Below are 24,256 nucleotides of genomic sequence, written 5' to 3' on the forward strand. Positions count from 1 at the left end.
GATGTATTGTGCTAAACTTCGCCAGCTTGGAAGAAAGTTTTACCCTGAAATGTACAGGTCTACACTGGGCCTTACACGCACGCTCCTGCAGGGGAGCAACATCATTCTCAACTTCCCTGAAGGTGAGTGTCTTCATTTGCTCCTGTCTTCTGTAAAATTCGATTGCTAAAGTTTGTTTCCAGAGTGGTTAATCGAGGCTGAAAATGTCGCTCACCTGTACATAGTTGGAGTTCTAGACCCAACTGAAATCAGAGCGAATTTCCGCATGCGGCGAACCAATGCACAATTCTTCGAGAATTCCGATCGAACAATAAAAGATGGGGGACCCCTGCCCAACCCAAACAGAGACCGAACAGAGACCGAACAGACTTCCTTCTGAGAGCTAAAACGGAGGAGTATCTTCGTAGATTGTTCGGTTTCCGGATTTGCCGGGTCAGGGAGAGACTTGAAGCGGAGGTTGACGGGCTGGAGTAATTGGAGGTACAGATTTCTGGAGTGATGAGAGCTTGATTTTCACGGTGTTTTTTGGATTAAGCCTATCGAGCCCTGGTTTTGTTTTGGAGATTTCGATGATTTTGATCTTATACGAAATCGTGACGTCTATGATCTCAAGAGTCTGAGATCCTGGATAGAGCGCGCCAATCATCGCGAGTATGTACTTCGGGAAGCGTTCCCGAACGACCTTTCCATGGTTGAACAAGCTTCAAAGTTGGACTGCTTTTTAAGATCGGGTTAAACGAGAACGAATTTTGTGGCAATATACAGTAGATTGTGGGTAGTAAGTCGATCGTCGTAACTCGTTAAAAGTGCTGATGATTATTATTATACATGTTCACGCGCAGTGTGGCGAGCTCCCTGAGATCCATCGTCGCCATCTGCAGACGTTTGCGTGACCTCGAATGTTTGGTGGATGCCCACTTCAATTTTGGGTGGGGCGGGTGACGGTTCGAAGTTCAACCTTTCCTCGCTGCTGCTTGGGCTCGACGATGACCCGGCCCATGTGTTTTCCGCGTCTTTTTGGCTTTCGATGTTCGTGACCATGACTGCCAGCTTGTCCGGTCTCAAACCTCCCGGCCGGCTAGTGTCGACGGATCCCAGTGGTAGCCCTCGCTGTGCGCTTGCTCTATTTTTGCGTGACCCTGACGGCCCTGGAAACCCTGACGGATAGTTCGAGTCGGTGTGCGAGCCCATCCAGTGACGAAGAAGAGGTCGGAGTGTTGCAAGACTACCGGCGGTAATTCCAAGCCCAGCCTCGATGTTAGACCAGATAGCGATTTGGTAGGTAGCCCCTAGCGCAAGTTAGTACTTCATTTGCGACGAGGAAGGATTCAAGGGATCGTACAAAGGAAGTCTTCGTTGCGGAATGTCTTCACGAAGGGGAACCTAACAATAACGGCCGACGAAGCACTATATATCATGTGAGTTGAATCCTGTGAGGTCGAGGGTAGGTAACATACACGCAAGCCATGCTAAGAATACCCACGACGGCCAACTTAGCCTCCCTTCTCATGTGCAACTTGTGCACGATGAAGATGGGCAGTATGCCGACAGTGAAATCACACGCGGCGGAGAATGCGCTGTAGACGTAAGTCATGGTGATGATAATGTCGATACTAATGCAGTGGCCCACGATAGCAGGGTCCAACGCCGCTCGCGTCCAGAAATATGAAAGCGGTTTGCATTGTAGAAGCATCAGGAACATGAAGACGAGACCGGCAAGAACGGTCAAAACCATGACGATATAGAGGATCCAAATATGAGTTCGTTTGACGGTGATTCGCAATAAGAAAATGCAAATGGAAATCTTGCAAAAGATGGAGGCGAAGCAGTATGCAATCTCGCAAAACCACCAATACTAGAGAAGGATGAGTGACCTGCATGGTCGGGGGAAGTTGAATGATGCGATGCGTACCTCCATGGCCGTCACACGATCAACGGGCTCGAGGTTCACAAAATGGTAACCGGTACCATAGAGAGTTCCTCCAATCATACAGGCAGAGAACATCACGTAGAATAACTAAATCATTAGCTTCTCATCGGATGGAGGGAGGAAATCAGCCTACCGCTGCGACCACCATCGAACCATCATCCCATCCAAATGCCTTTACTAAGAAGCCACGGACATAGCAACGCAGCATCACGGAGATGGTGGCAATGCACATGAAGACGGCCGCGACCGTCTTCACGGCAATGGCCCTCGATTCCTCGTCAGACATGCCGGTAAGTGTCAAGGCGATGTGACATGGAGTCGAGTGGGGGAAAGCTAGTTCATATTAATAATTTCCGGACCAAGAGTCAAGGGCAGAATCTGCCAGGCGGAAGGTGATCGCACTTCACCCGGTCCCTCAGGGGGGCGAATGCAGCGTACCGAGGAAGTTAAAAAACTAGCCACTTAGCAAGTGATCAAGACCTGATCCGCAACGCGGCGGTGGTAACGGGTCTAGCCAAAGCCTCCATACACGACCATCGTAATTTCAAAAGTCGCCGAGCACGTGGAGTGGGCAGATGAGCACTGACAGCTGTCTACCGACCGAGAAAGTCCCGCGAAGAAGAGATAACTGCAAGTAGAGTGGGACTCGGGTGGGCATCCAATTCCCGAGACTTTTATGGAGGAGCATCAAGCTATCGCCCTCCAGCGACTCTAGTGCGCACTTTGTGCCGCCTAGCGCGCCATGTCGACCCACCTCGGTCGACCGAAATTGGTATGACCCCCGCGAGTCAGGCAGGTTGTGCCCATCACTACCGTTGTTCAGATGCCTAGAACTTCTCCTGAACTCTGTCGTGCCCGTGGATCCCGAGTGAAACACGGGCTATCGAATGCGGCTTTTGATCTTCTCTCAATTTGACAGCTTTGTTGACAGCTCTTGAACCGTAGATCTTGCCTCTAGTCAAGGAAAGTGATCCCCGAGTTCCACTTTTCCTTGTGATCGCCCCGATCACCCTCGCTCCAGGCAAGGAACCCTGTTCGAACTGACCGTTGCTAATTAATTTGGAACGCGAGAGGACGGGGAAGAAGAAGGGGCTTCAACACATGGCCTGACTGGGATCACCTGCATGGCGTAACCTTAGTGGAATTCTAAACCAAAGAGGCGGCACGCTGGTTTGCCGAAAGTGGTCAAGCGTGGCGCCTGTGCACAGTCTGAAGAATCAGACAATTCCTTGTTTTTGTCTGCATTTTGTGGGGCTGCCTCAGGCATTCACTTCAAACTTCAAATTTCAAGTCGGATCTTGGATGCACGGATCTCTAGAATACAGTACCAAGAGACTCGAGATCCTTGGGAACCGAGGAAACCGAATTTAGAAACGCACGAACCCCCAACATCACACCTCGTTCTTGAGCCTGTTCGAAAGTCCCCACTGTGGCACCGGATCCAGGTCCAGGGAACCATACAGTATAATCATAGCGGGGATCCATGCCATCGCTTTCAAGGTGCCATTTGCCACCGTCACGGCATACATAGGAGTCCACGCCGGGGCAGAGTCACCAATAGCCGAGCTTGAATACCTCTTTTGGGAAAATGGTATGGTTGATTATCTCCGGCCTTCCCCATGTCTCCAGGTGCCAAGCGCGGGACCTCTTGATATCGCAAATTATGGTCTTCGTATCGCCTTAGATCGAGACTCAAGCTGACACCTTCTCATGCCCCACGCACACATTTTCTCTTCTTATTAGTCCAGTCCCTCTCACTGAAGCACACTGTCAGGAGCATTGCCTAGATATCTGAAATTTGATCTACCAACGTCTCTTAGGGTTCACCGGAACTTTGCCGACCACTCAGCCCTCAAATCAATATTCGCGGGAGTGGCGCCCTCGACCATAGAGTTGATGGGTTTGGTCGTATCTGAGACCGGCGTTCTCGGTTATAATGCATCGTCTACTTTTCTAGGGTTCCTGCAAGGTGCCATTAACGTGGACCTGCAAAACAATGAATTTGGTGATCGCTTCTAGGGCTGTCAATCTATTTAAATCGTCCCCATTTTATTTTATTTTTAGCTGACTTTTATGGCATTGCCTCGGGCTCTTTATCAGTTTGACTAGCAGCCGCAATACTCCTTGGTTCCCAAGTTTGAGCATCATCCTTTGATAGCTACGTAGCGTCCATTGAAATTGTCTTGGCTTTTTAAGGGGGCTGAGATTTAACCTACAGGCGGGTATCAAGGTTTCCGGATTTTCTGTAATCATCGCGGGTCCTGGTGGACTGTCGGTTATTCTTGCTAGAGGTTCTCATCATGGCCCCACAACATTGGAAGTGAGCTGGTCGTGATTTTGCCCAAAACTGGAAGGTGCAGCATCTGTTGACTCAACCTCGAACGATACACTTCCTCCCAGAATCTGGAATGCTTTGACCAATTCTAAAGCAAAACCAGCCGACTCGCTCTCGAATCCAACATGGTGGCTCAGAAACAGGGAACGCGGACATGGCAGACTCTTTACTTAGGGCTTGCCGTTCGCGCATAGAACGCGTCTGCAGTTTTGGCGCCACAAGGCTGATTGATACTCTGTTCTAAACGATCTTTTTGAGCTCGGGGCAGTATATAGTAAACTGCATGGATCCATTAGGCTAGAAGTTCCTGTCGCCCGCGAGGGCTGGTGTCGATGCTTGGTGAACTGTTTAAATCCCTTTCATCGCGGTGCGAAGCTCTTTGAATGCTGCTTCAAGGTTGACTGTTCGGTAGATATCAAGAAGCATGTTTAGTCTCACCGCCTTTGTCTTCTGGCCTGCTTTCTAGACAGATTGTAGCTTCTTCTCTCCTTTCTTCTTTTTCTTCAAAGCACAAATTCTCTGTCCAGGTGGTTGGTTGCATCGTCGAGAAATCCGATCGTCGGCGCCTCGTGAACAATCCCACGATCGACATAATCGGGGTAACCAGCAGTTAACTGAAGAGGCAATGACTCCGCTTCCACTGTTTCCAAAGATCGACGTCTTTTCTCCAGCCAAGGTCTTGCATATGGCAATCAAATCGCGCTCTTTTTTTGCTGGATTGATCACCTGAGGTAGGCTCAGCGACTTTGCTGTTGTCTATTTGACGCCGATCGTATGTGCAGACGGGCAATTGCTTGTCTAAATGCTCAAACAAGGGGCTGAACTGGCGGCCGATACGATTTCCGCCTGGGACGAAAACCAGCAATGTCCCGGACCCTTGATACCAATAGTGCAGATCTCACCCTTTCATGAAGACGAAATCACAAATCGGATCGTACGGCATACTGACATATTATGATCTATGGAATTGGATGTCTCACAGCTTCATATATGAGAGTGGCACGTCTTGTGGACCCAGGAATGTTCGTTATCCCGGCATGCGCATCTACGTTCCAAAGGGAACCAGGGCTGCCGAATGCGGCTCGCATGGTCTTTAACGTCAAAGATCTTCCGCTAATTGTCGCCTGGTCCAATCGCAAGATGATATTGAATGGTTGACCCCGCAATCAATGTGACCCGAGATATCTGTGCGATCTTGGGAAAAATCAATCCCTGCTGTGGCTGTCTGGAATGCTCATCTATGGGTGCTTCGAATAAAGCTACCTTGCCTTGAATCAAAAACGTCGTATCAAGTTTCTACTGTGCATTCCCTAGACTTGGGTCGCTTCCTGTCTCGCCCTCCCCTCCACCCTTCGTCATGGATGCGCCAATGACTGCAGCTGGTAACAAGCCCCAGCTTCAAAATGCCACATGGAAGATGCTATTCCTTTCCATCTGGGTTTCATTTGCAGCCTGGATCTCAGCTTTTGACAGCGGGTATGGAGGTGTTGTCTTAATCATGCCCTCCTATCAAAAAGCATTCGGTCACTGCGCCCAGACCCCCAATTCAAGCCCTGGAGCCCCTGATAAATGTGCTCTCACCACATTGCAACAATCTCTCATCAGCGTGAGCTACCTCTTCATGGGAGTTGGCAGCGCGGTAGCTGGAATTTTTGGGCCAAGACTGGGCCGCAAAGGGACTATCCAGGTGGCTTGTGTGTTCTGTATCATTGGAGCTGCCGGTATGCTCGGGACCTCAGGCAATTTCCTCAATTATATGGTATGCAAGTGCATTAACGGTGTTGGTAACGGTCAGCTTCTGGCTGCGAGTATCGTGTACGGCTCGGAGTGCGTCTCTGCAAATAAGCGGGGTCTCTTGCTCGGGATTTTCAACATCGGCCTTGCGATGGGAAACGTGGCAGCAGCAGCTGTTTGTGCGGGCTCGGCGACTCTGGCGCCGGACAATGACTGGCAGTGGAAAACACCAATTATCTGTCAGATCCCGTTGGGTTTAACTCTCGGTGTTGGTATTCTCATGTTTCCCGAGTCTCCGCGATGGCTATTGATGAAAGGCAAAGAAGGTGAGGCTCGAAAGTCGTTTGCTAGTTACCAGGGTATGGACTCGCATTCGGCTGAGATCACTGCGCAAGTGCAAGACGTTCAAGGACATCTTGAATTTGAACGATCGATCGATGCCAGCACATCCTGGATTGAGATATACCGTGGTTCTAACCTCCGTCGAACTGCAGTTTCGTCGCTGATCTTGATCGGGCTTGCCATCACGGGTATTCAATTCATTGCACCATATGCAGCCCTCTTCTTCAGTGGGGTGGGAATTGAGAATCCATTTTTGATCAATGTCATTGTTGGACTATGCATTCTTGGAGGTGCAGGCATTGGCCCGATGGTCCTCGAATACGGGGGACGACGATTCGCAATGTTATCTGGCTACGGTATGATGGCTATATGCATGCTTATCCTATCTTCCGTGAGCACTGCTCTCGGATCAGATAATAAGGTTTCTCAGAACGTTGTCGTTGCTTTTTTGTGTATATGGGCATTCATCTTTGGTGGATTCATCGGTCCCAGTGTTTGGCTGGCGTCTGCAGAGATGCATAGCGTGCGGCTCCGAACTTATGGTCAAGCGAACACAACCTTTCTCTATGAGATATTCTCGTTTGCGGTCCAGTTCTGGACACCATACATGCTCAATGAGAAGTATGGTAATATGGGAGTCAATGTTGGCTACTTTTACTTTGGACTGACGGTGGTTGTTTTGGTGCTCGTGTTCTTCTTTGTGCCGGAAACGGCTCGTCTGACCCTGGAGCAAATCGATGATTTCTTCCTTTCTGGCAATAAGGCGTGGAAGACATCGACCAAGAAAAACATTGCCGTTGCTCATGGCAATCTCCTAGGCTCATCAAATCCCACGCAGGAAACATTTGTACTTTCAAAAGACGCAGCCCCGCACTCGGAGCACGCGAGCGTGGCTTAATTGAACCCTTGCCGATTCATATAAACCAACCTCTTTTGATATTCATCCGGCTTTTATTGGGTATTAGACAAGAAAAGAAACTATGTGTGGAAAGGCGCGTGTAAAGACATGTAAAGCTATGGCTATGAATATAAGAGAAAGTGCATGTGTTCATTCAATAGTCGGCTACTAAAGAAATGAGGATGCACTCGGGGAGCTCTTTCGGAGATAAAAAATAGATTGCAAAGCTCGGGATCGGGGGCGATCTACTGAAGACTTGGAGGCCGGTTACCTGAGGTTTCCTCGGTCTGAGATTCCGCATTGGGGAGTACAGACCGACTTCCCGAGCTACCGATACAGCGACTTCATCGGCTCCGAAACGCAGCCTTGCATAAACTCGAAATCTCGGACTTGAAGTACAATAATTGATTATGATAGTCCCCGCATTACTACGCGTGTCCCGCATTCGATTCTTCAGGACCAATGTCAGGTCCATGTTCCGAGGTACATTGGGTCATGAACTCAGGTACACGCGTCAATTCCTCGAGATGCACATTGCCAATCCAAAATCAAGGCCACAGACCTTGAACTCGCGCTTCTACGGTACCTGATGATCAACAATTTGACATTGAGACATTGAACTATTGGCTACTGTCGTCATTTAAGCCAAACCTCCGAGTCCCCACACGCCGTGGACAACCCAGTTAGCCGCTTCTAAGGATCAGCAGCACCATTAACTCCCGCCTCAACCATGCTCAGGCCACAATTTGAGTGGGCCGGCAGACTTTGCGTCTTGGAGCGTGTCACATCTACCAGTCAAGCAAGTGTGCATATAAACCTGCTGATTGCCACCTCATTGATTCTCTCCAGTCTCTCTTCTCTTGTCTAACCATCTCGGCACCATTCACTTTCCTTGGTAAAAAGCACGATTAATGCCTTCCATTACCAAGAGCCTGGTCTCACTGACTGTGGGCGCTGCAGTTGTCCAAGCTCAGCTCTGGGACAAAGTTATTGAGACAAACTACGGCCCCGTCCAGGGATACAAGTACTTCAACGAGTCAACCCTTGAGAAGTACTTTGATGTTTCCGAGTCCAATGTGACCGCTTTCTTGGGTATTCCCTTCGCCGCGGACACTGGCTACCAAAATCGCTGGAAACCTCCTCAGTCTCGCGAAAAGTGGAATACCACCTACAAAGCCACCTCATGGGGTCACCCTTGTCCTAGCAATGGTGTCGACAACATCAGCGAAGACTGCCTCAACCTCAACATCTGGACCAATGCTGGCACCGCTGATGCCAAGCTGCCCGTCATGGTCTGGAATCAGGGCTCGGATGAGACTAGCGACAATACCTGGTGGTACGGTGGTGGCATGGCTCTGAAGGACGTTATTTTGATCACCTTCAACCGCCGTGACGATGCATTCGGCTTCCTTGCTCACCCTGAGCTCAATGAAGAGGGTTTCAAGGAGACCGGACACTACACTTCCGGCAACTACGGTATTCTTGACCACCTGGAGGTTCTCAAGTGGGTAAAGAAGAATATTGCCAACTTCGGTGGTGATCCTGATCGCGTTACTGTCGCGGGTCAGTCCTTCGGTTCCTCTCAGGTCTATCACGCCGTAAACAGTCAACTTTTCACGGGATACTTCCACGGCGGTATCTCTGAGTCCGGTATTCGATACCCGTACGACCCTCTTCTGGGTGGTCTAGCTACCTCTTACGTTAATATGTCTGCCGCCATTCAGCATGGCGTGAACTACACGACCAACCATAACGCCTCAAGCATTGCCGAGCTCCGCACCAAATCCATGGAAGATCTATTGGTTGGCTCCCAGGACCGTGTCAGTGATGACTATATTTGGTGGGTAACCGCGCTCTCTACCGACAACCCCCTGATCTTCAAGCCCGTCCTTGATGACTATGTTCTGCCCAAGAAGTACATTGAGACTCTTCTCACCGGCCCCGCCAACGACGTCCCCGTCATCACCGGTAACACCAAGGACGAGTCTGGCGCTTCCCCAAGCACCGACTACACCGTCGCCGAGTACGAGCACTACTGCTCGCTGAAGTACGGCAACCTCTCCAGCCAGTATTTCAAGCTCTATCCCGATCACAAGAATCAAACCATCGCCGACCGGGCCTGGAACGCTGCTTCTCGTGATGCCGGTCTTGTTGGCTCGTGGGCCTATGCTACCGAATGGTACAAGGCTGCCGAGTCTAACTTCTACACCTACTACTGGACCCATGCTCCCCCAGGCCAAAACCAGGGTGCTTTCCACCAGTCGGAGATCATGTACGCCCTCAACGCGCTCTACGCCAACACTGATACTTATCCATTCACCGCGGTGGACTACGAGATCCAGAAGAAGATGTCGTCCTACTGGGCCAACTTTGCCAAGACCTTGGACCCTAACCAGGGTGGCTCCTATACTGGCAAGGGTTCTCTGTCCGAATGGGCTCCCAACAGCCCGAACGGCACTCAGGTTGTTATGGAGCTTGGAAACTACTTTGGAAATGTGCCCATTGCCAAGAAGTCGCAGGTCAAGTTCCTCATGGACTGGTACCACCAGCAGGTCCCTTACTAAGCATGTACCTATCTTTCTCCCGAGGATGCTTGAGAAGTTCGATTTCATCTTTCATCTCCAGATCCGTCTAGGTCGCTTGAGAGAGACCTGTCTGCCATTTCCTGATCAATTCAATTTTAGACAAAGAAATAAAATCGACTAGAACAACAAAGACAATTGTAACACATAGCCTCCGATGATTGTATCTAAACTCTTTGTTCCTTCAAAGGCTCTCGTCGAATCTATCACCTGAGCGCAATTGCAAGCTGTGATACCCGCGCTCGTGCATGCTCATTCTGTAGCTTGCCAGCAGGTGGACTTCAGCCACCTAATTAGCGAGTTAAAACAAAAGCAAATACCCCAATCGGCATACGTGCAGCACGGCATCACACGGCATCTTAGTCGATCATTCAGCCGATCTACATGATCCTGTAGCCTCATAGATGCACGGGATCTGCACGCCTGAGATCTAGAGCTGCCGATCACCCAACTGCGCTGCACATTGTCGTCACTAGTAGCTGCTCTAGCCCCGCCGCCAGTCCAATGAGGGAAATGCCTTGGATGTGAAGTCTCACAGAATCCGGAAGCAAGGGTGCATGTGATACCATCGGTTCCTTTGGTTTCTGGGCATTTCCAACGGGGCTCAGCTTCATATCCAAAGAGCTCTTCCATCCAAGATAGAGTTTGTACATTTCATAGCCAGCTAGTGGGTGACCTTCCGCAGGTGGCATTGTCCTACATTGTTCTTGTTTCTCTTTTTGATTTGAGATTTGCTTATCTTTGGTAATACCTAGCCCGAGCTGTTCCACGGTCTCTTTCCCTTTTCATCTTCTACCCCGCTACCCCCCGGTTCTTTTCATCCATCGGCTCATTCCATCCTCATTTCACCCTCATCGCAGCCGGGGAAGGTACTTCATTCCGACCTCCACTCGTACACTTCATTTCTGGTGACAAAGTCTGACTATTCGATAGTCATCCAGGAGAGTGGATCTTCCTCCTAGCGTGACCTCGATTCCGTCCGCGATTCAACGCTCTTGCGTAGCCTATCGCGGCAGTAATGGACTCTTCATCTTCACTCTCCACCCAATCCAACGCTGCCACGACCATGGATACTCCCAACACAACCTCCTGGGTTCACAACATCCTCAGTGCGGTTCAAGGCCTGTTTACTCGCGATAATGGCGCTAAAGACAGCGAATCGGATGCTGTAGACGGATGGATTGGAACGCGAAAGGGTCGTGGCAGATGTCGATCGGTTGGAGAAGTCCATTGATTCAATTGATTTCCTTTTATGATAATGTGATGCTTTATGGGGAGATGCGTGATTTCAGATTTCGAGATGTTTATGTGAACGAAACGAAACATGGTTCTTAACACACTTCATTCCAGGTAATCTACCATATTGATCGTAGCTACTAGCATTCAAGACCTTGGAAATATCCATTCAAAACGGACATTAGGAGTAAGAAAGGGTTTGGTCCCTCGTAATATGCTTCTAATTCGGAAATCTCAAAGCCAAGTGCGTTAGTCAAAGAAGTAGAGTACTGGAAGAAGATGAGCAGCTTGATCTATCTCCGCGTTTAACAACTGAATATGGCATTCACGCTACTACCGCCCTGCCAAAGAGATACTTTCAATACGCCTCAAGAGGTGGATAGACCGTATCTTGCCGAAGGTATTCAGAGATGTCAGAATGATAGAATGGAGAACAGCAAAAAGACACCTGGAAATGTCTTTACCAAAACTGCTAGGAGGACCAAGAGTAAAGCCACGAGTGAATGGAGAACAAAGTCTTTCGAGCCCCCTTAGATTATCTTCAGGTTTAGCCAGGCTACCAACCGAGCTCTGCAATTGACGAGGCCGGGTTCTTATCAGCGACACGTCCTTCATACCGTTCACGAGTCCTTTTATTTGTCGGCCCGGAAGGGGCACATTCCTCAGCGGCTTGTGGGGATAGGGACGGAAGATAAGCCCTGCATGTGCTTGAATAATTGGGTCCGCTCTTGGAAAACGGTCTGGATTGCGGGACGGTCCTTGTTGTTCTATCTCCCACTTGAAGCTGTGCAGCTAGGGTTTGTAATGGCCACCTCCCGGGCCTGACACTTTCATGGCTTGAGAGTCTACTCGCACATCATGGGTGTCTTTCCTGGACTCCAATCATTCCTTTTGCTGGGTTTTATTGGTTATCTTCTCTTCGTTCGCAGTGCTTCGGCATCGTGTTATATGCCCAATGGCACGGTCGATACCAATTCGGAATATGCACCATGCCGAAACACAGACGGAGACACGAGTATGTGTTGTGCCCTGAATCGCGAAAGTAATAACGCCACCTGCCTTGACAATGGGTTATGCCAATATAGCCATGCATCGCCGACCTACTGGCGAGAATTGTGCTCCGACTCGGATTGGACAAAGGATAAATCCTGCTTGACCGTGTGCCTCAATGTACGTTTCAATTGGGAGACCGGGATCATAAGGGTTCTTCTCGCTAACATAATGGATTGCAAGTCTGTCCACGAGGCCCGCGCTGTTCAAATGACACCTTGCGACGGTACACCGGACTCAAAGACTTGGTGCTGTGGTTCAACGAAGGATTGTTGTACGAGCGAGCATGCGATTACCCTTGCTCAGGAATCTGGAACGCGAGCGTCGACTCATACAGGCTCGCAGCTTTCGAATGGGGCGAAGGCGGGCATTGGAGTGGGTGTCTCTGTCGGGGTCATTGCATTGATGACTTTCCTCTTTTTCGTTCGTCGTGCGGAGAGAAAGAGGGTTGGCAGTTCTTGGCATCAGCACTACGACTACCGGGCCACCGGGACGACGCAAGAGACAATGGGGATCCCGGTTGATAATCTGCCGTCAACTTCGGTGACGGCAAAACGTGCAGTGCCGGCTTGATGATGTAGGGGATGGAAGATCATTGGAGAATGTGTAAAATATGGAGCTGAAGGAATCCATGATGTGGTATAGATACATGGTCAAATCGAAACATCGCCATACAGTTATATAAGTACAAGTACAATTCTCCGTCGTGCCCGGCGGGGAAACGACGGGCAGTACCGCTTGAGATAGAGTTACAAAGCCGATTCGAAACGGCACTTAAGCCTCCACACGAGTGGGGATCTTAACCACGCCGCGTTTGCGGTCATTGGTAGGTACACCATAGCGGCGACCGGATGCCCAGGGAGCGCGACCATCCTTTCCGGTGGTCTCCGCGGTGAACACGGCATCCGAAAAGCGGTAGTCGAAGCGGCCACCCTCGGGCTCGACGTGCTTGATGCTCTTCTCGCGGCGGGCAGCAGCGCGCTCACGGCGCTCCTGCTCGGCCTTCTCTTGACGCTCCATACGCTCGGCGTGCCTCTTGCCGACCTCGCGACGCTCCTCCGGGTGGGCAGCACGGTCAAGTTCCAGCTTCACCAGCTGCGGGTGGGGGATACGCACATCGGCAGGCTGGAGAACCTGACGGGCATTGTCGCCCTTACCAACCCATTCAATCGAGTTGGGGTTCTCAATGGCCTTCTCGGCAAGGTCCGAGGGGTGTGTGATCTTCTCTGCAACCTCGCGCTCCAGGGAGGGTGCACCAGAGAAGACACGACCGGCATCAACACGAGTGAATGAACGTGACTCGGGCACAGGGTAGAAGATCTGGGGGCCAGTTGTGGGGTGGGCAGGGAGGTCGTTAATGGGTTCGTGGAATTGTTGGCGCTCGCCATCCTGGGCGAGCGGAGTGGTCGGAACCATCTCGTGGACCGAGCGGGCATATGGCAAGGCAATTGGTTTACCCTGAATTGCGGATGGTCAGCTAGGTTCCCATAAAAATAACCATTTGCAAACGAGTAGAATGATAGCATTCATATCAGTAACGTAAAAGTTTCTAACCAGTCAAGCGATTGCTTGTGTCTTCAAGACTAATCGAATTTTTTTATAGCTCATCATATGAGTCGGGGATGGGGGAAAAAGAGGATGTTGAACGAGATGCAAAATGGGAAGAATCCTTACCTGTGCCCGTTGTCTCTTTTCCAACTCGACTAATCGCACCACCGCCGCGATCCGCTTCATATCGACACCGAGCTGAACACTGACAGCGCGCACGCTCTTCTTCTTCTCCACGACCAGAACATAAATCTCGTTCCGCAACTCCTCACTCAGAATGTTTTCGCTGGTGAAGGTTGGGTTGCTCGGGAATGGTCGGTCGCCGCCGCCCTCGTCGTTCAAGAAATTTCTCAAGTAATTTGTTTGGCCAGGAGTGTGGTGCTTCAGAACAGCTCCTGAGGTGCTGAGCCACTCAAACATTTGCCGCCGGAGCTTGGTCTGGGGAGCTGCCGTGGCCGAAAATTGACGAGAAAGGTATTGTGATGAGGAAGATAGAGAGGGGATAGAGAGGACTGAGGGGGAAGATGACGGGGATGTGAGGTAGGGGAGGAGGGCGTTGGACACGCGACGGCTCTGTATCCGGGGCGCCATCTTGGAGCGCGTGATTTCCGGAAGCCGAGGAATTAAAAAATAAGGCTGATTGAGAAAGGGAATGGGGAGAATGAATCAAGATACAACAAGAGCAGCGGCCATTGACCTCACGCTGCAATTGTTGGGGTGCGGTTGGTCCGAGGCTGAGATGTTTGTGCAGGGGAAGAAACTTTTCTGCGCGGGAAGGTCAATCGTGTTATCACGTGACCGTTCCTAGCTCAACCATGGCCTTCGATCTCTGTTGACTCGTTGATAATTGGGAAATAGCACTCATCTGCAAATCTGAACCCCGAAATTACGAGGGATACATATCAAAAATTTAAATCTGACTTGATTGTAACCTTAGCGGCGCTGTTTATGGACTACAGGCATTTTCAGAGACCAAATTGTAATTCATCCATTGTATCAAGTACAAATTGAAGCAAATGCATCAGTATCATTAAAAGTACCAGCACAAGAACCGCCAAGCAAAGCAAGGGGCAGACAAGAAGAGAACGTGGTAAAAGACGAACGCGCCTCATTTCTCTCATCCAGACGTTCACAGAACATGAAGCATAACCGGACCTTGCACAACAGTCCTCCTGGTCTGAAAGCAACAAGCGAAGGACGATATGAAAAAGACGATGCAAGCAACCCGGATGAAGGGAGAGAAGCAGAGCTTGAGCGAAAAGCCCACTTAGACCGTAGGCGCCTTCTTTTTCTCCAGGAAATGGTAAAAGAAAGCTGGATAAAACGCCTGCGCATTCCGAACCCTATGCATTGTGCGGAGAATGACAATAAGGGGATTAAAATAGAAAAAAAAATATCAAAGACAAAGAACTGCAAAGCCAAGTAATAGCCCTTCTTTGGTACTTGCATAGAGAACAAGGAATTGCAAGGCGATAATAGTAAGATCCATTTCCGGTTCACACGTGAAGATGCAATGATAAAGACACAAATTTGAGCAGGTGGATGTAAAGGGGAATCACGGTCGAAAATAAGAGAAAATCCCCCACCCGTACAGATCCCAGCCAGGCAAAGACGACCTCATAAGGTGCAAACCCGATGACCCGAGCGTATATGGGGCAAGTAACATGAGCAGAACGAGAAATGACAAAAAGAAGTTAAAAAAACACAAGGGTATGAGGGAGATGAAGAACGCAAATGGTCGACAGAAAAACGCTGTGCGAGCGCCGCGGTCCGACCACAATAGGAATACAAGCTTGACGATGACCTGAAATGCAATCCTCCCAAAGGCGAGAAAAAGAAAAGGAATGTGGAAGTGCGCCCGAGTCCCCATGCAATACAGAAAAAAAAAAAAAAAAAAAAAACACAAAGCAACCAAAGCAGAACAAGGGCAATAAATCAAAGACATAAAAAAGTAGAGTCCGAATCAATACTCCCGAGAGGTATGCAGCCGCCGAATGCTGATCTAACTCACGAAAACGAAAGGAACCCCCCAATGCGCCAGTACCCCAGATTATTCATCAAACATGCCGGACATTATTTCAAATATAATGCTTAAGGTCTCAGCGACCCATCATGTAATCGGGGTAGAAGGAGTTGAAGCCGTTCATATTAGGTCCCGCGTTGTTGCCGGCCGCACCTCCAGGAGGCGGCGGCGGCGGCGGCGGCGACATCATTTGATTAACACCGTTGGTGCGAATTCCGAGACCCGAATTGTGGTTAAACGAGCCGGTGTTGACCATGTGTGGATGGCCCGGCGAGTGCATGGAAGCACTGCCGTTACGGACAGGCATAGGCATGGCAAGTCCCGGGGGAGCTGCCAGACCCGGAGGTGGACCACTCACTGCTGAGAACATGTGGTTGTGCACCCCGTTCAAGCTGCTGCCACCGGGGACACCGCCTTGTCCGGAGAGGTTGGCTGGGTTCATGCTGCCTGGCTGGCCGGAGCGCACGCCGAGCGGGTTCTTCGAGAAACTGAGGCGGATACCAGTCTTGACACTGTTGGACAGTTTGTAGCCATAAAGCTCATTAAGTGCCTTGCTGGCCATCGCTACCTCATCAAACTCCACGAAACACATGGGCCCGTTCTGCTTGTTACGGAAGCAGAGTCGCTTATAGCCGCGTTGCTTGGAGAAGAGCGCCTTAAGCTCTTCCTCCGACGTGTCGGGAGGTAGATTACCCACATACAAGGTGTTGCATGGCGGGTTCAAATCATTAGGGTTTGCAGCAGGAAGGCTGTGTCGAGGGGTGTGTTGACTGGCGTATGGGAAACCATGGCCTTGGTTCACGTTGCCGGGGTAGGCAGATTGGGGTCCACTCGCGCTCATGCGCTGCCCGCTAGGACCGCCAGAGGCGTAGTTCGGCAAAGGCGGAGAAGACATGGCCGTCGAGAGAGACAGATTGGCGAAACGACTGGCTGGGATGTGGGGATTGGTTGAGCGACGCTGGGCAGAAATTGAATGACCATTCTCCGCGTAGCCAACAGGATCTTTGAGCAATTCTCCAGTCTCCTCATCCGGGTCTTCATCGATCATCGACTTGCCAGTCACGCGTGGGAGATCGCCCACTCCATTGCCAATGGGAGACTGGGGAGAAAAGAGGCTATGCAGGCGCGAGCCAGACTCTGATGTAGAAGGCAAGCCTTCACCGATTGCCTGAGCGGATGGGTTGTTCGCGGACAACCTCTCCAGGCTCTGGAAGGTGCCATTGAAGCGGGAGGAGTGGCGGGACAAGGGGCCGTTGGATGCGACTCCACCCAGCAAACCGCCCCTCGCGGTGTGATCTATCGTGTTGCGACGCGCGTTCGATAGGTTGGAGCCCACGGCACCAGGGTACATCTCAACAACCATATTTGCGTCGTTCTTCGAGTTGGGCTTCCCGTCGAGGAGAGAGCGAGCCTCTTCGGCGGCAGGGATGGTGTTGAAGCGCGCGATCGCGCTCAAAAACCCGTTATCTTCGGGGTGGTCGGAGTTGATAAAATCGGCGTCGACGAAGTCTTTGGCGAAAAGCAACATGCTGCGGAGAGCTTCGCGGCTGGTGTTGCGTGGGAGTTTGCGCATCAAAATCGCGCCACCGCTGCCCGCGCGTCCCAGGCCGTTCAGGCCCTGGAAGTTGCGGTCGGAATCGCCGAGGCGCATACTGTTTTCGAAGGAGGTGGAAGGGCCGAGAGGTGAGAAGGGGTGGGTAAAAGTAGGAGCTAAAGATGTGGGCGCTTGCGAGACAGTCGGGCTATACACGTCGGTCGACATCGCATGCTGAGTCGTCGCGGACGCCTGAGAAGGAATTTGGGTGGGCGAGGAGCCAGAGGACACGGATTCGGTGCGCTGCGTCGTTCCGAAGGAGCCGGGACTCGTTCGAGTAGACTGGTTCGAGCTGCCGCTCATCCCTCACGAAGATTTATGTGAAAAGATTGATTTTCGCGACACGAAAAACCACCCAAAGAAACGCGATAGGCGAGGCTATGAAGACGTCACAGGCAGAAGAGTCGTGGGCGCAGGCGCGCAGTGATGCGATAGGAAGCGACGAGGACCGGGAGGGCGAAGGCGAAATTAGCGATTCAATCGAGAGTCAAATAGGCAGGGACGTTCGCTCCTCATCGGATATGCGACAGGCGCGTCGAAGGGAACTCCTTAGAGTAAAATGGAGATGGCCGAGGTGAAAGACAGAGATGACGGGCGCGAAAAATGGAGATGGGGAGGGGGAAGCAGGAACGATGGGGAGGACGAAAGGCGATGGAGGGGGAGAGAAAGAGAAGGGGAGAAGGGGGGAAAGAAAAGAGTCCGGAACGGTCGAAGGAGCCCACAGGTGCCAGATCCATGGATCTGTAGACGCGACTCGTGACGGAGACGTGACTGTCAGTGGCATTCAGGGGGTACCTCTTTTGTAGTCAGGGGTACCGTGGAAAAGAAGTACCGACCTGTAAATTACTGCGGTATGGTCACACCAATACGCCCAGGACAGTCACCTTGGAACCGCCGCTTGCAGAACGTGGTCAGAGTGCGTGCCCCGAGTTGGCGTGGAATGCCCCCGGTTTTTTTCTCTCTTCTCCCTGATCTGCTTTTGTTAGGTGTCCGGGGTTCTGGACCTGATATGATATCCCATGCAAAGCAGCTAAGCTTCCCTGCTAGTCTCCTGTCCGAGGTACCAGCCACTTCGGTACTTCTGTGTATCGTACTCGACCCGTTTCAGAACAGCGCCATTATCTCATATGGTTCAACGGGCTTGCAGATGCTCCGTCAAGAATGAAACATTGGACGTCCTATACGTATGAGTATTATGTTGATACTCACTAGACTAGATGCGCTAGAAACCCTAGATCCTAGACCCTCGATACCCTCGATACTCTAGACACTAGACACGAAACATACACACTCCAACGGGGCCTACAGTTCCTTCACAGTATTTCTGACAAATCAAGTCTATGAACAGTGGATCTTCCCCCCCCCCTCCCCCCAGAGTTCAGAGGTTCAGAGGTTCAGAGGTTCAGAGGTTCAGAGTTCAGCAAAAGCCCATCAAAGCACCCGGAAACCCGTCTCATTCCTGGCGATCATCAAGTGACTCAGGCACCAGTGGACTCGCACACAGCACGCTGTCAGCCGTGGAATCTAGAAAGTCAAAAGCCGGCGATCCTCCAGCACTACACCACCAATTGCCATGGGTTGAACCTGCTGCGCCCCTGGAGATTGGCTGATCTACTGGAATTGGCCATGGCTTATCGAGCCTTGGAGGTCGGTCTTGGGGTCTGGTTGGGCCGTGTCCACAACGCACTGCTCGTCGGAGTACAGCGACCAGCCCCGATGTGGTTTAGAACCGCCTTTTGTTCGTGCCTGGTGCGAGAGCCGGTCATGGGCGCGTCACTTTTGGTTTGATCCCCCCCCTCTCTTTGTTGCTTTGTTGCTTTGTCGCTGTGTTGACCACATAATCGGGAAAGCTTACTTGGCATGACCTCGTTTCACTCGAATCAGCTGTGGGGTGTTTCATCCCCCCAGATCTACACTTGCTCCACCTGGGTGTTCATGCAGAGGTTCCTAAGTTGTCAAGTAGGATTTCATGCTGGAAAGTGCTACGAGCAGGGTCCGAGCATCGGTCACGTAATATACATAGGGTTTGGGTTCTTTGTCCCGGGCTTCCCAAATGGCCCAACTCAGTAACGCCGCAAATGCCAGTGATAGAAACAAAACAGAAGCCATTCCCGAGTCGCTTGGCCCTTTCGCCTTGGCCCGTAAAGATGCACATGGCACGACAGGCCCAGAGGGTGATGATACACAAGGAAATTTCCCGTCTATCAACTGAGACACCCCGTTGAGCGCACCCTCATATCCACATGCAGCGGATTTCAAAGACAGATCGAAAACCACACTCGAGCCTGACGCTCTCAATCAAGGGTTGACAGTATCATGCCTTTTCGTAGGTAGCAGGCTTCTTCTCGACGAGTCCGGCCTGAGATCAATCAAGTCAGCAAATCAGTCCAGATGCCGAATCTTAGACCGGATAGCACGTCCAGAGATAGAATAAGACAGTGCGCGGACTGTTCAAGGCCCGCGGCATTATGTCCATCCTATTACAGTAACGGCTCTCCGGCACATCCCAACTTACCATGCTCAACAGCTTCCACACCGGATCACTAGGCTGCGCGCCGACACCGAGCCAGTACTTCGCACGAGACCGGTCGAGGGCAATCTCCTTGTATGCGCGGGCATTGGCGTTCTCATTGTACAGGTTGGTCGGTTGCTTCGGGATGGGGTTGAAGGTGCCGATAACCTCGAGAGGCTTCGCGCCGCGGGCAGATCTAGAGAGCGAGTGTAAGCTTGATTTGATTCTTGGCAACGAACAGTCCAGCACGAATTCAATCTTCCGCGATTCTCTATCCGAACCAGATGGATGGCATTGAAGATGTCGTGTGGACCGGAACAGGGCCACGTACCGAGCCTGCGCAACGACGATGTTGTAGAAGGGGTCGTGCTTGTTGCCGAAGCGAGCCAACCGAATCCGGAGAACCATGGCGGAGAATGTGTAGGGGTAATTGCGATTGAAATGGACAGCGCGATGCTCGAGAGACCAAAACTCCGCAAAACTTAGGGATATTCGGGTTAAGGGTTGTTCCGTAACTGCCAAATGCGTACTAGTGCGGGATATGATGCAATGCGATGTATAAGGGCATCACTATCTTGTTAGCTCTTCCACCTCTTCCACCTCAATTAAATTGCACTTGTCTCGATAGTCCTAGTACATCCACTATAACGCTGGTTTATGTTCCGTTCGGCTTGCATCGGACGGTCTTCACTCTCTGCTTTTCGTCGCTACAGTAAGATCACAACAATGTCGCTGAAGGTATGCTTCACGTCCACCACCTGGAAAGCTCTACTGATTGATCATACCAGGCGATTTCAGCCAAAGATGCCGCTTCCCTTGACAAGGACCTCATGGACATGGGAGGTTGGTCTCTTGACCAGCTAATGGAACTGGCAGGCCTCTCTGTTTCCCAGGCTGGTTAGTTACTTAGTCCTAACCCACTTCAAAGCCGGATGCTAACACACGATCCAACAGTCTGGCGAGTCCACCCCCTTAGTTCTGGAAAGAATATACTCGTCGTATGCGGGCCAGGAAATAACGGTAAGAGCCAGCATTTCTCATGACTAGCAAGATAACCCGAATGCATCTAACAATGCACAGGCGGCGACGGTCTCGTAGCAGCCCGACACCTCGCCCAATACGGCTACAAACCATCCGTGTTCTACCCAAAGCAAGGGAAGAATGAGCTCTATCAGCGCCTGAAAACACAACTCGAGAATCTTTCTGTTCCATTCATTACGGATTTCTCGGCTGCTCTTAATTCCACCGACTTCCTCGTCGACGCTATCTTCGGCTTCTCCTTTGGTGGACCGTTGCGTGACCCGTTCGGCTCTATCGTCTCACAAATCGAGTCTGCTTCTGTCTCGGTACTGAGTGTCGACGCGCCCAGCTCATGGGATATTCAGAGCGGACCACCAAAGGAGGGACCGGGTGCGAAGTTCATGCCCGCAGCGCTGATTAGTTTGACGGCCCCTAAGCCATGTGTTAAGTTCTATCGGGGAAGACACTTCATTGGCGGTCGGTTCTTGTCTAAGGATATTACCGATAAGTACGGTATTGACTCTCCGCCGTATCCGGGAATTGACCAGGTTATGGAAGTTGGGGTTGATGCGGAGGGAAGACTTTAGATTTCTACAATGTGAAAATGAGACAAGGAGAATGTTGAAACCGAGGTATGGATATCGTGTTGTTGTCGTTAAGAAGTAGCGTAAGTTCTATCTATGCATCCTCCATAAGAATAGCTCGTAGCCATAAGACTTAGAGAGATTCCTTGATCTCGCCAATGATGCCCTTCACTCGGGGCTCTTTTCCAACTGCCGATGAAGAGACGCGTGAGAGGATGCTTTCGATCTCGTAGATATCTTTGGCTGCACTCTTGACCTCGGCTCCTAGAGCCTTGACCAAAGTTCCCAAAGAAACGAGACCTCGGTAGACTGCCTCAGAGTCCCTCTCGCCCGCAACTATCTTGTATAGTTCCTCGAGCAGGATCAAACCTCGCTCTGCGGATTCGGGGGCCGATGCTCGGCCCTCGGAGGTGAGGTAGACAGCGAAGTTGATGTATAAGGTGGTAACAGCGATAGTGAGGTTGCGGTTGGGCGAGTCGCCACTGTTTGACAGAGCAGATCTCACACCGGTCAGAATTTGGTCGAATGTGTTCATAGCCAGGGACCGTCCAGCGGTTGTCTCGAAAAGATTGGCAAAGGTTCGAATAGACAGCATTGCATTGTTGACATTGAGCGGGGTCTCGAATATCCCGCTGGCCAGAAGCCCTGTCACGAGGTCATCCCCATTAAACTCCGTGGTCGCGGCCAATGGTGCGGCGGCAGCCAGCAGACGAAGAAGATCCAGCCCCGGGAGCCTGTTTGCAGTGGGCCATGCCGTAGCGGCCTTGAATACCAGTGGAACTCCAGCTTCGACCACTGGGGAGTCTGGAAGCTGCTGGGAGGATTCTAACTTGCCAGACAGAGCCACAATATCTTGCATCTCTGATGGGGTTAATGCCTTATCCTTGGCACCTTCGGAAAGAAGCTTCTCATTAATTTCTTGGAGCTTCTTTGTAACGACTTTGAGGTTTGCTGAACGGATAGAAAGATAAGTCTTTTGGGGAAGAACCTGGGTGCGCTCATCGGGAATGGACGGTGGGGTATTCTCGGCAGCTGAAGCGTCTCCAGGACGGTATCGTCGATCAGAGCCCCAGGGATCTGAACCGGGAGGAGCGGAATCTTGAGATTGGCCCAAAGTTGCACCCTGGGTGTTCTGTGTGATGAAGTTTGCAACCTGGTCCAGGTAGGTCATAGGCAGCTCGTTGTCGCCAATGAACTTGGTGGCTGCTTCGTAAGGGTTCTGTGAGGCATTGTAGGGGAGTTTGAGCGGAGGCTTGCCGTCTTCGATATCGACGTCGAAGACATAATCATAGTCCTGCCCAAGGTATTCTGTTTTACGACCACTGCTTCCTGCCGAGTCCACCACTGTGCCAACTGCAATCCACTCCTGTGTTGCTGCTGACCAAGTGTGAGCCGTGATGCTACCATCAGGTTCATTGATCATCTGAATTTGGCCCTCCTTTGTTCCTGACTTCTGCTTGAGGAACTCCGGGCCGGGTAATTGCTCTTTGTTGATATTCCCAACTTGTTGCGCTGGAATGGCTGACTCCTTGACAGCCTGATCAAACAACTCAATAACCTCCGGTGCCGCCTGTCGCTCCGGACTTCGGCTAAAAATACGAGCAATGCGATCACTAGCACCAGTAATGATGTCACCCGTTTCGCTACACGCAGCAACACTCCAAACCGAGATGGCAGGGTGGGTAATAGTCTGAACGCATTGAATTCCATTCCATACTCTGACGGTTCGGTCTTCGCCTGAGCTCACTAGCTCACCGGAAGGCAGCGCAGCCAGAGAATAGACGAAGCTCTCGTGACCATGAAGAGAAGCGACCAGATCGCCCTGCAGAGTGTAGAGTCGAATGATGCCATCATTACTGGCCGATGCAAACTGCGCTCCAGTCGGGTTCGAAGAGGGGACCCTACAGAGGGCCCGCACAACGTCATTGGAGTTCTGTATACTGGCAAGGAGCTTTCCGGAGATATTGAATATGCGAATCATCTTGTCGGCGCAGCCTTGGGTAATGTCAGTTCATCGCTTCATCAGTAACCCTCATAATGGAGAGTCAACGTACCGGTGATAACCGTGTTCTTATCGTAGGCCAGCACCGCCCATACGCTTCCTTCATGGCCATCCAATACGACATCAGTCTCCCATTTCCCAACCTTCCAGATCCGAGCTGACGAGTCCCAGCTACCACTGACAATCCATCCGCTATCAGGTGATACATCGAGAGCACAGATGTTGTGGGCATGGCCCAGGAGCATAGCATCCGCATTGTCGTCCGATCCCTTTCCGGGTTGTCGGGCTTCAATGATGGTATCCTGTCCACCAGATAAAATAAGACCCTCGGGATACTCGGCTGTAGGTTGGAGGTAGGCTAAACTGTTGATAAAAGCCTGACCATGTGCAGTGATTGTGTAGTCGTATGAGGGGGGTGGGGTAGAGACGAGCTTCCAGAGCCGGACTGTTGCATCGCGTGAAGCTGACAGGGCAGCATTCGGGTTGGGAAAGGCCACGGCGCGTACCTGGAATGAAGATTTGGAGTCAGTGAGCTAGATCACATGCAGTAGCAAGGTGTCTTGTCGAGACAGCCGGGAGTGGGAGCCTTACATCATCGCCGTGGCCTTCAAGGGATGCGGAGATCTTGAAGTCAGGCATACAAACAACTGAAGAGAGAATTGAAGTGGGAAAAAAAAAGGCGACAAGAGCAAAAATATGGCTTATCAAGCAATGAGGTACCTGGCTGGGAGTTGTTGTCCGTTCGTCGTTCCTGGGGTCCCCGCCGCGCATCCTATCACGTGGGCGGTGGAGCTATGACGAACCTGCTAGAAGGTCATCTGGAAGATCACGGGAATTGCTAAGTCCAGACGAGTTTTGCGCCAGGG

At 51.2% G+C, this 24,256-nt stretch overlaps 10 protein-coding genes across 10 annotated transcripts; 4 read left to right on the top strand and 6 right to left on the bottom strand.

Moving 5' to 3' along the window:
- Position 1: 1 nt before the first annotated feature.
- On the top strand, positions 2–379 carry N7443_004240 (PQ loop repeat protein; the record flags this gene model as incomplete). The annotated part of the gene is made up of 2 exons (XM_056884296.1): positions 2–122; positions 183–379. 2 exons carry the CDS (start codon positions 2–4, stop codon positions 377–379), a joined length of 318 nt encoding a protein of 105 aa, XP_056742574.1.
- Positions 380–822: 443 nt separating this feature from the next.
- On the bottom strand, positions 823–2,216 carry N7443_004241 (uncharacterized protein; the record flags this gene model as incomplete). Its single annotated transcript, XM_056884297.1, has 5 exons — positions 823–1,289; positions 1,343–1,407; positions 1,458–1,855; positions 1,913–2,017; positions 2,064–2,216. 5 exons carry the CDS (start codon positions 2,214–2,216, stop codon positions 823–825), a joined length of 1,188 nt encoding a protein of 395 aa, XP_056742575.1.
- Positions 2,217–5,622: 3,406 nt separating this feature from the next.
- N7443_004242 (GroES-like protein) lies at positions 5,623–7,239 on the top strand (the record flags this gene model as incomplete). Its single annotated transcript, XM_056884298.1, has 1 exon — positions 5,623–7,239. One exon carries the CDS (start codon positions 5,623–5,625, stop codon positions 7,237–7,239), a length of 1,617 nt encoding a protein of 538 aa, XP_056742576.1.
- Positions 7,240–8,150: 911 nt separating this feature from the next.
- Positions 8,151–9,803, top strand: N7443_004243 (uncharacterized protein; the record flags this gene model as incomplete). The annotated part of the gene is made up of 1 exon (XM_056884299.1): positions 8,151–9,803. One exon carries the CDS (start codon positions 8,151–8,153, stop codon positions 9,801–9,803), a length of 1,653 nt encoding a protein of 550 aa, XP_056742577.1.
- Positions 9,804–10,854: 1,051 nt separating this feature from the next.
- Positions 10,855–11,052, bottom strand: N7443_004244 (uncharacterized protein; the record flags this gene model as incomplete). The annotated part of the gene is made up of 1 exon (XM_056884300.1): positions 10,855–11,052. The coding sequence occupies one exon, from the start codon at positions 11,050–11,052 to the stop codon at positions 10,855–10,857; it is 198 nt and encodes a 65-aa protein (XP_056742578.1).
- A 1,829-nt stretch (positions 11,053–12,881) lies between these two features.
- Positions 12,882–14,246, bottom strand: N7443_004245 (mitochondrial 37S ribosomal protein mS45; the record flags this gene model as incomplete). The annotated part of the gene is made up of 2 exons (XM_056884301.1): positions 12,882–13,565; positions 13,782–14,246. The coding sequence occupies 2 exons, from the start codon at positions 14,244–14,246 to the stop codon at positions 12,882–12,884; spliced, it is 1,149 nt and encodes a 382-aa protein (XP_056742579.1).
- A 1,508-nt stretch (positions 14,247–15,754) lies between these two features.
- N7443_004246 (uncharacterized protein) lies at positions 15,755–17,575 on the bottom strand (the record flags this gene model as incomplete). The annotated part of the gene is made up of 1 exon (XM_056884302.1): positions 15,755–17,575. One exon carries the CDS (start codon positions 17,573–17,575, stop codon positions 15,755–15,757), a length of 1,821 nt encoding a protein of 606 aa, XP_056742580.1.
- A 2,011-nt stretch (positions 17,576–19,586) lies between these two features.
- On the bottom strand, positions 19,587–20,192 carry N7443_004247 (mitochondrial 37S ribosomal protein bS16m; the record flags this gene model as incomplete). Its single annotated transcript, XM_056884303.1, has 3 exons — positions 19,587–19,631; positions 19,788–19,980; positions 20,116–20,192. The coding sequence occupies 3 exons, from the start codon at positions 20,190–20,192 to the stop codon at positions 19,587–19,589; spliced, it is 315 nt and encodes a 104-aa protein (XP_056742581.1).
- A 318-nt stretch (positions 20,193–20,510) lies between these two features.
- On the top strand, positions 20,511–21,391 carry N7443_004248 (NADHX epimerase; the record flags this gene model as incomplete). Its single annotated transcript, XM_056884304.1, has 4 exons — positions 20,511–20,522; positions 20,573–20,681; positions 20,739–20,804; positions 20,865–21,391. 4 exons carry the CDS (start codon positions 20,511–20,513, stop codon positions 21,389–21,391), a joined length of 714 nt encoding a protein of 237 aa, XP_056742582.1.
- Positions 21,392–21,521: 130 nt separating this feature from the next.
- On the bottom strand, positions 21,522–24,029 carry N7443_004249 (WD repeat PLAP family protein; the record flags this gene model as incomplete). The annotated part of the gene is made up of 3 exons (XM_056884305.1): positions 21,522–23,383; positions 23,443–23,923; positions 23,982–24,029. 3 exons carry the CDS (start codon positions 24,027–24,029, stop codon positions 21,522–21,524), a joined length of 2,391 nt encoding a protein of 796 aa, XP_056742583.1.
- Between the last annotated feature and the right edge of the window lie 227 nt (positions 24,030–24,256).

This window comes from Penicillium atrosanguineum, assembly GCF_028827265.1.
Source record: "Penicillium atrosanguineum strain IBT 20685 chromosome Unknown utg000003l_segment0_segment0, whole genome shotgun sequence".
Lineage (NCBI taxonomy): Eukaryota > Fungi > Ascomycota > Eurotiomycetes > Eurotiales > Aspergillaceae > Penicillium > Penicillium atrosanguineum.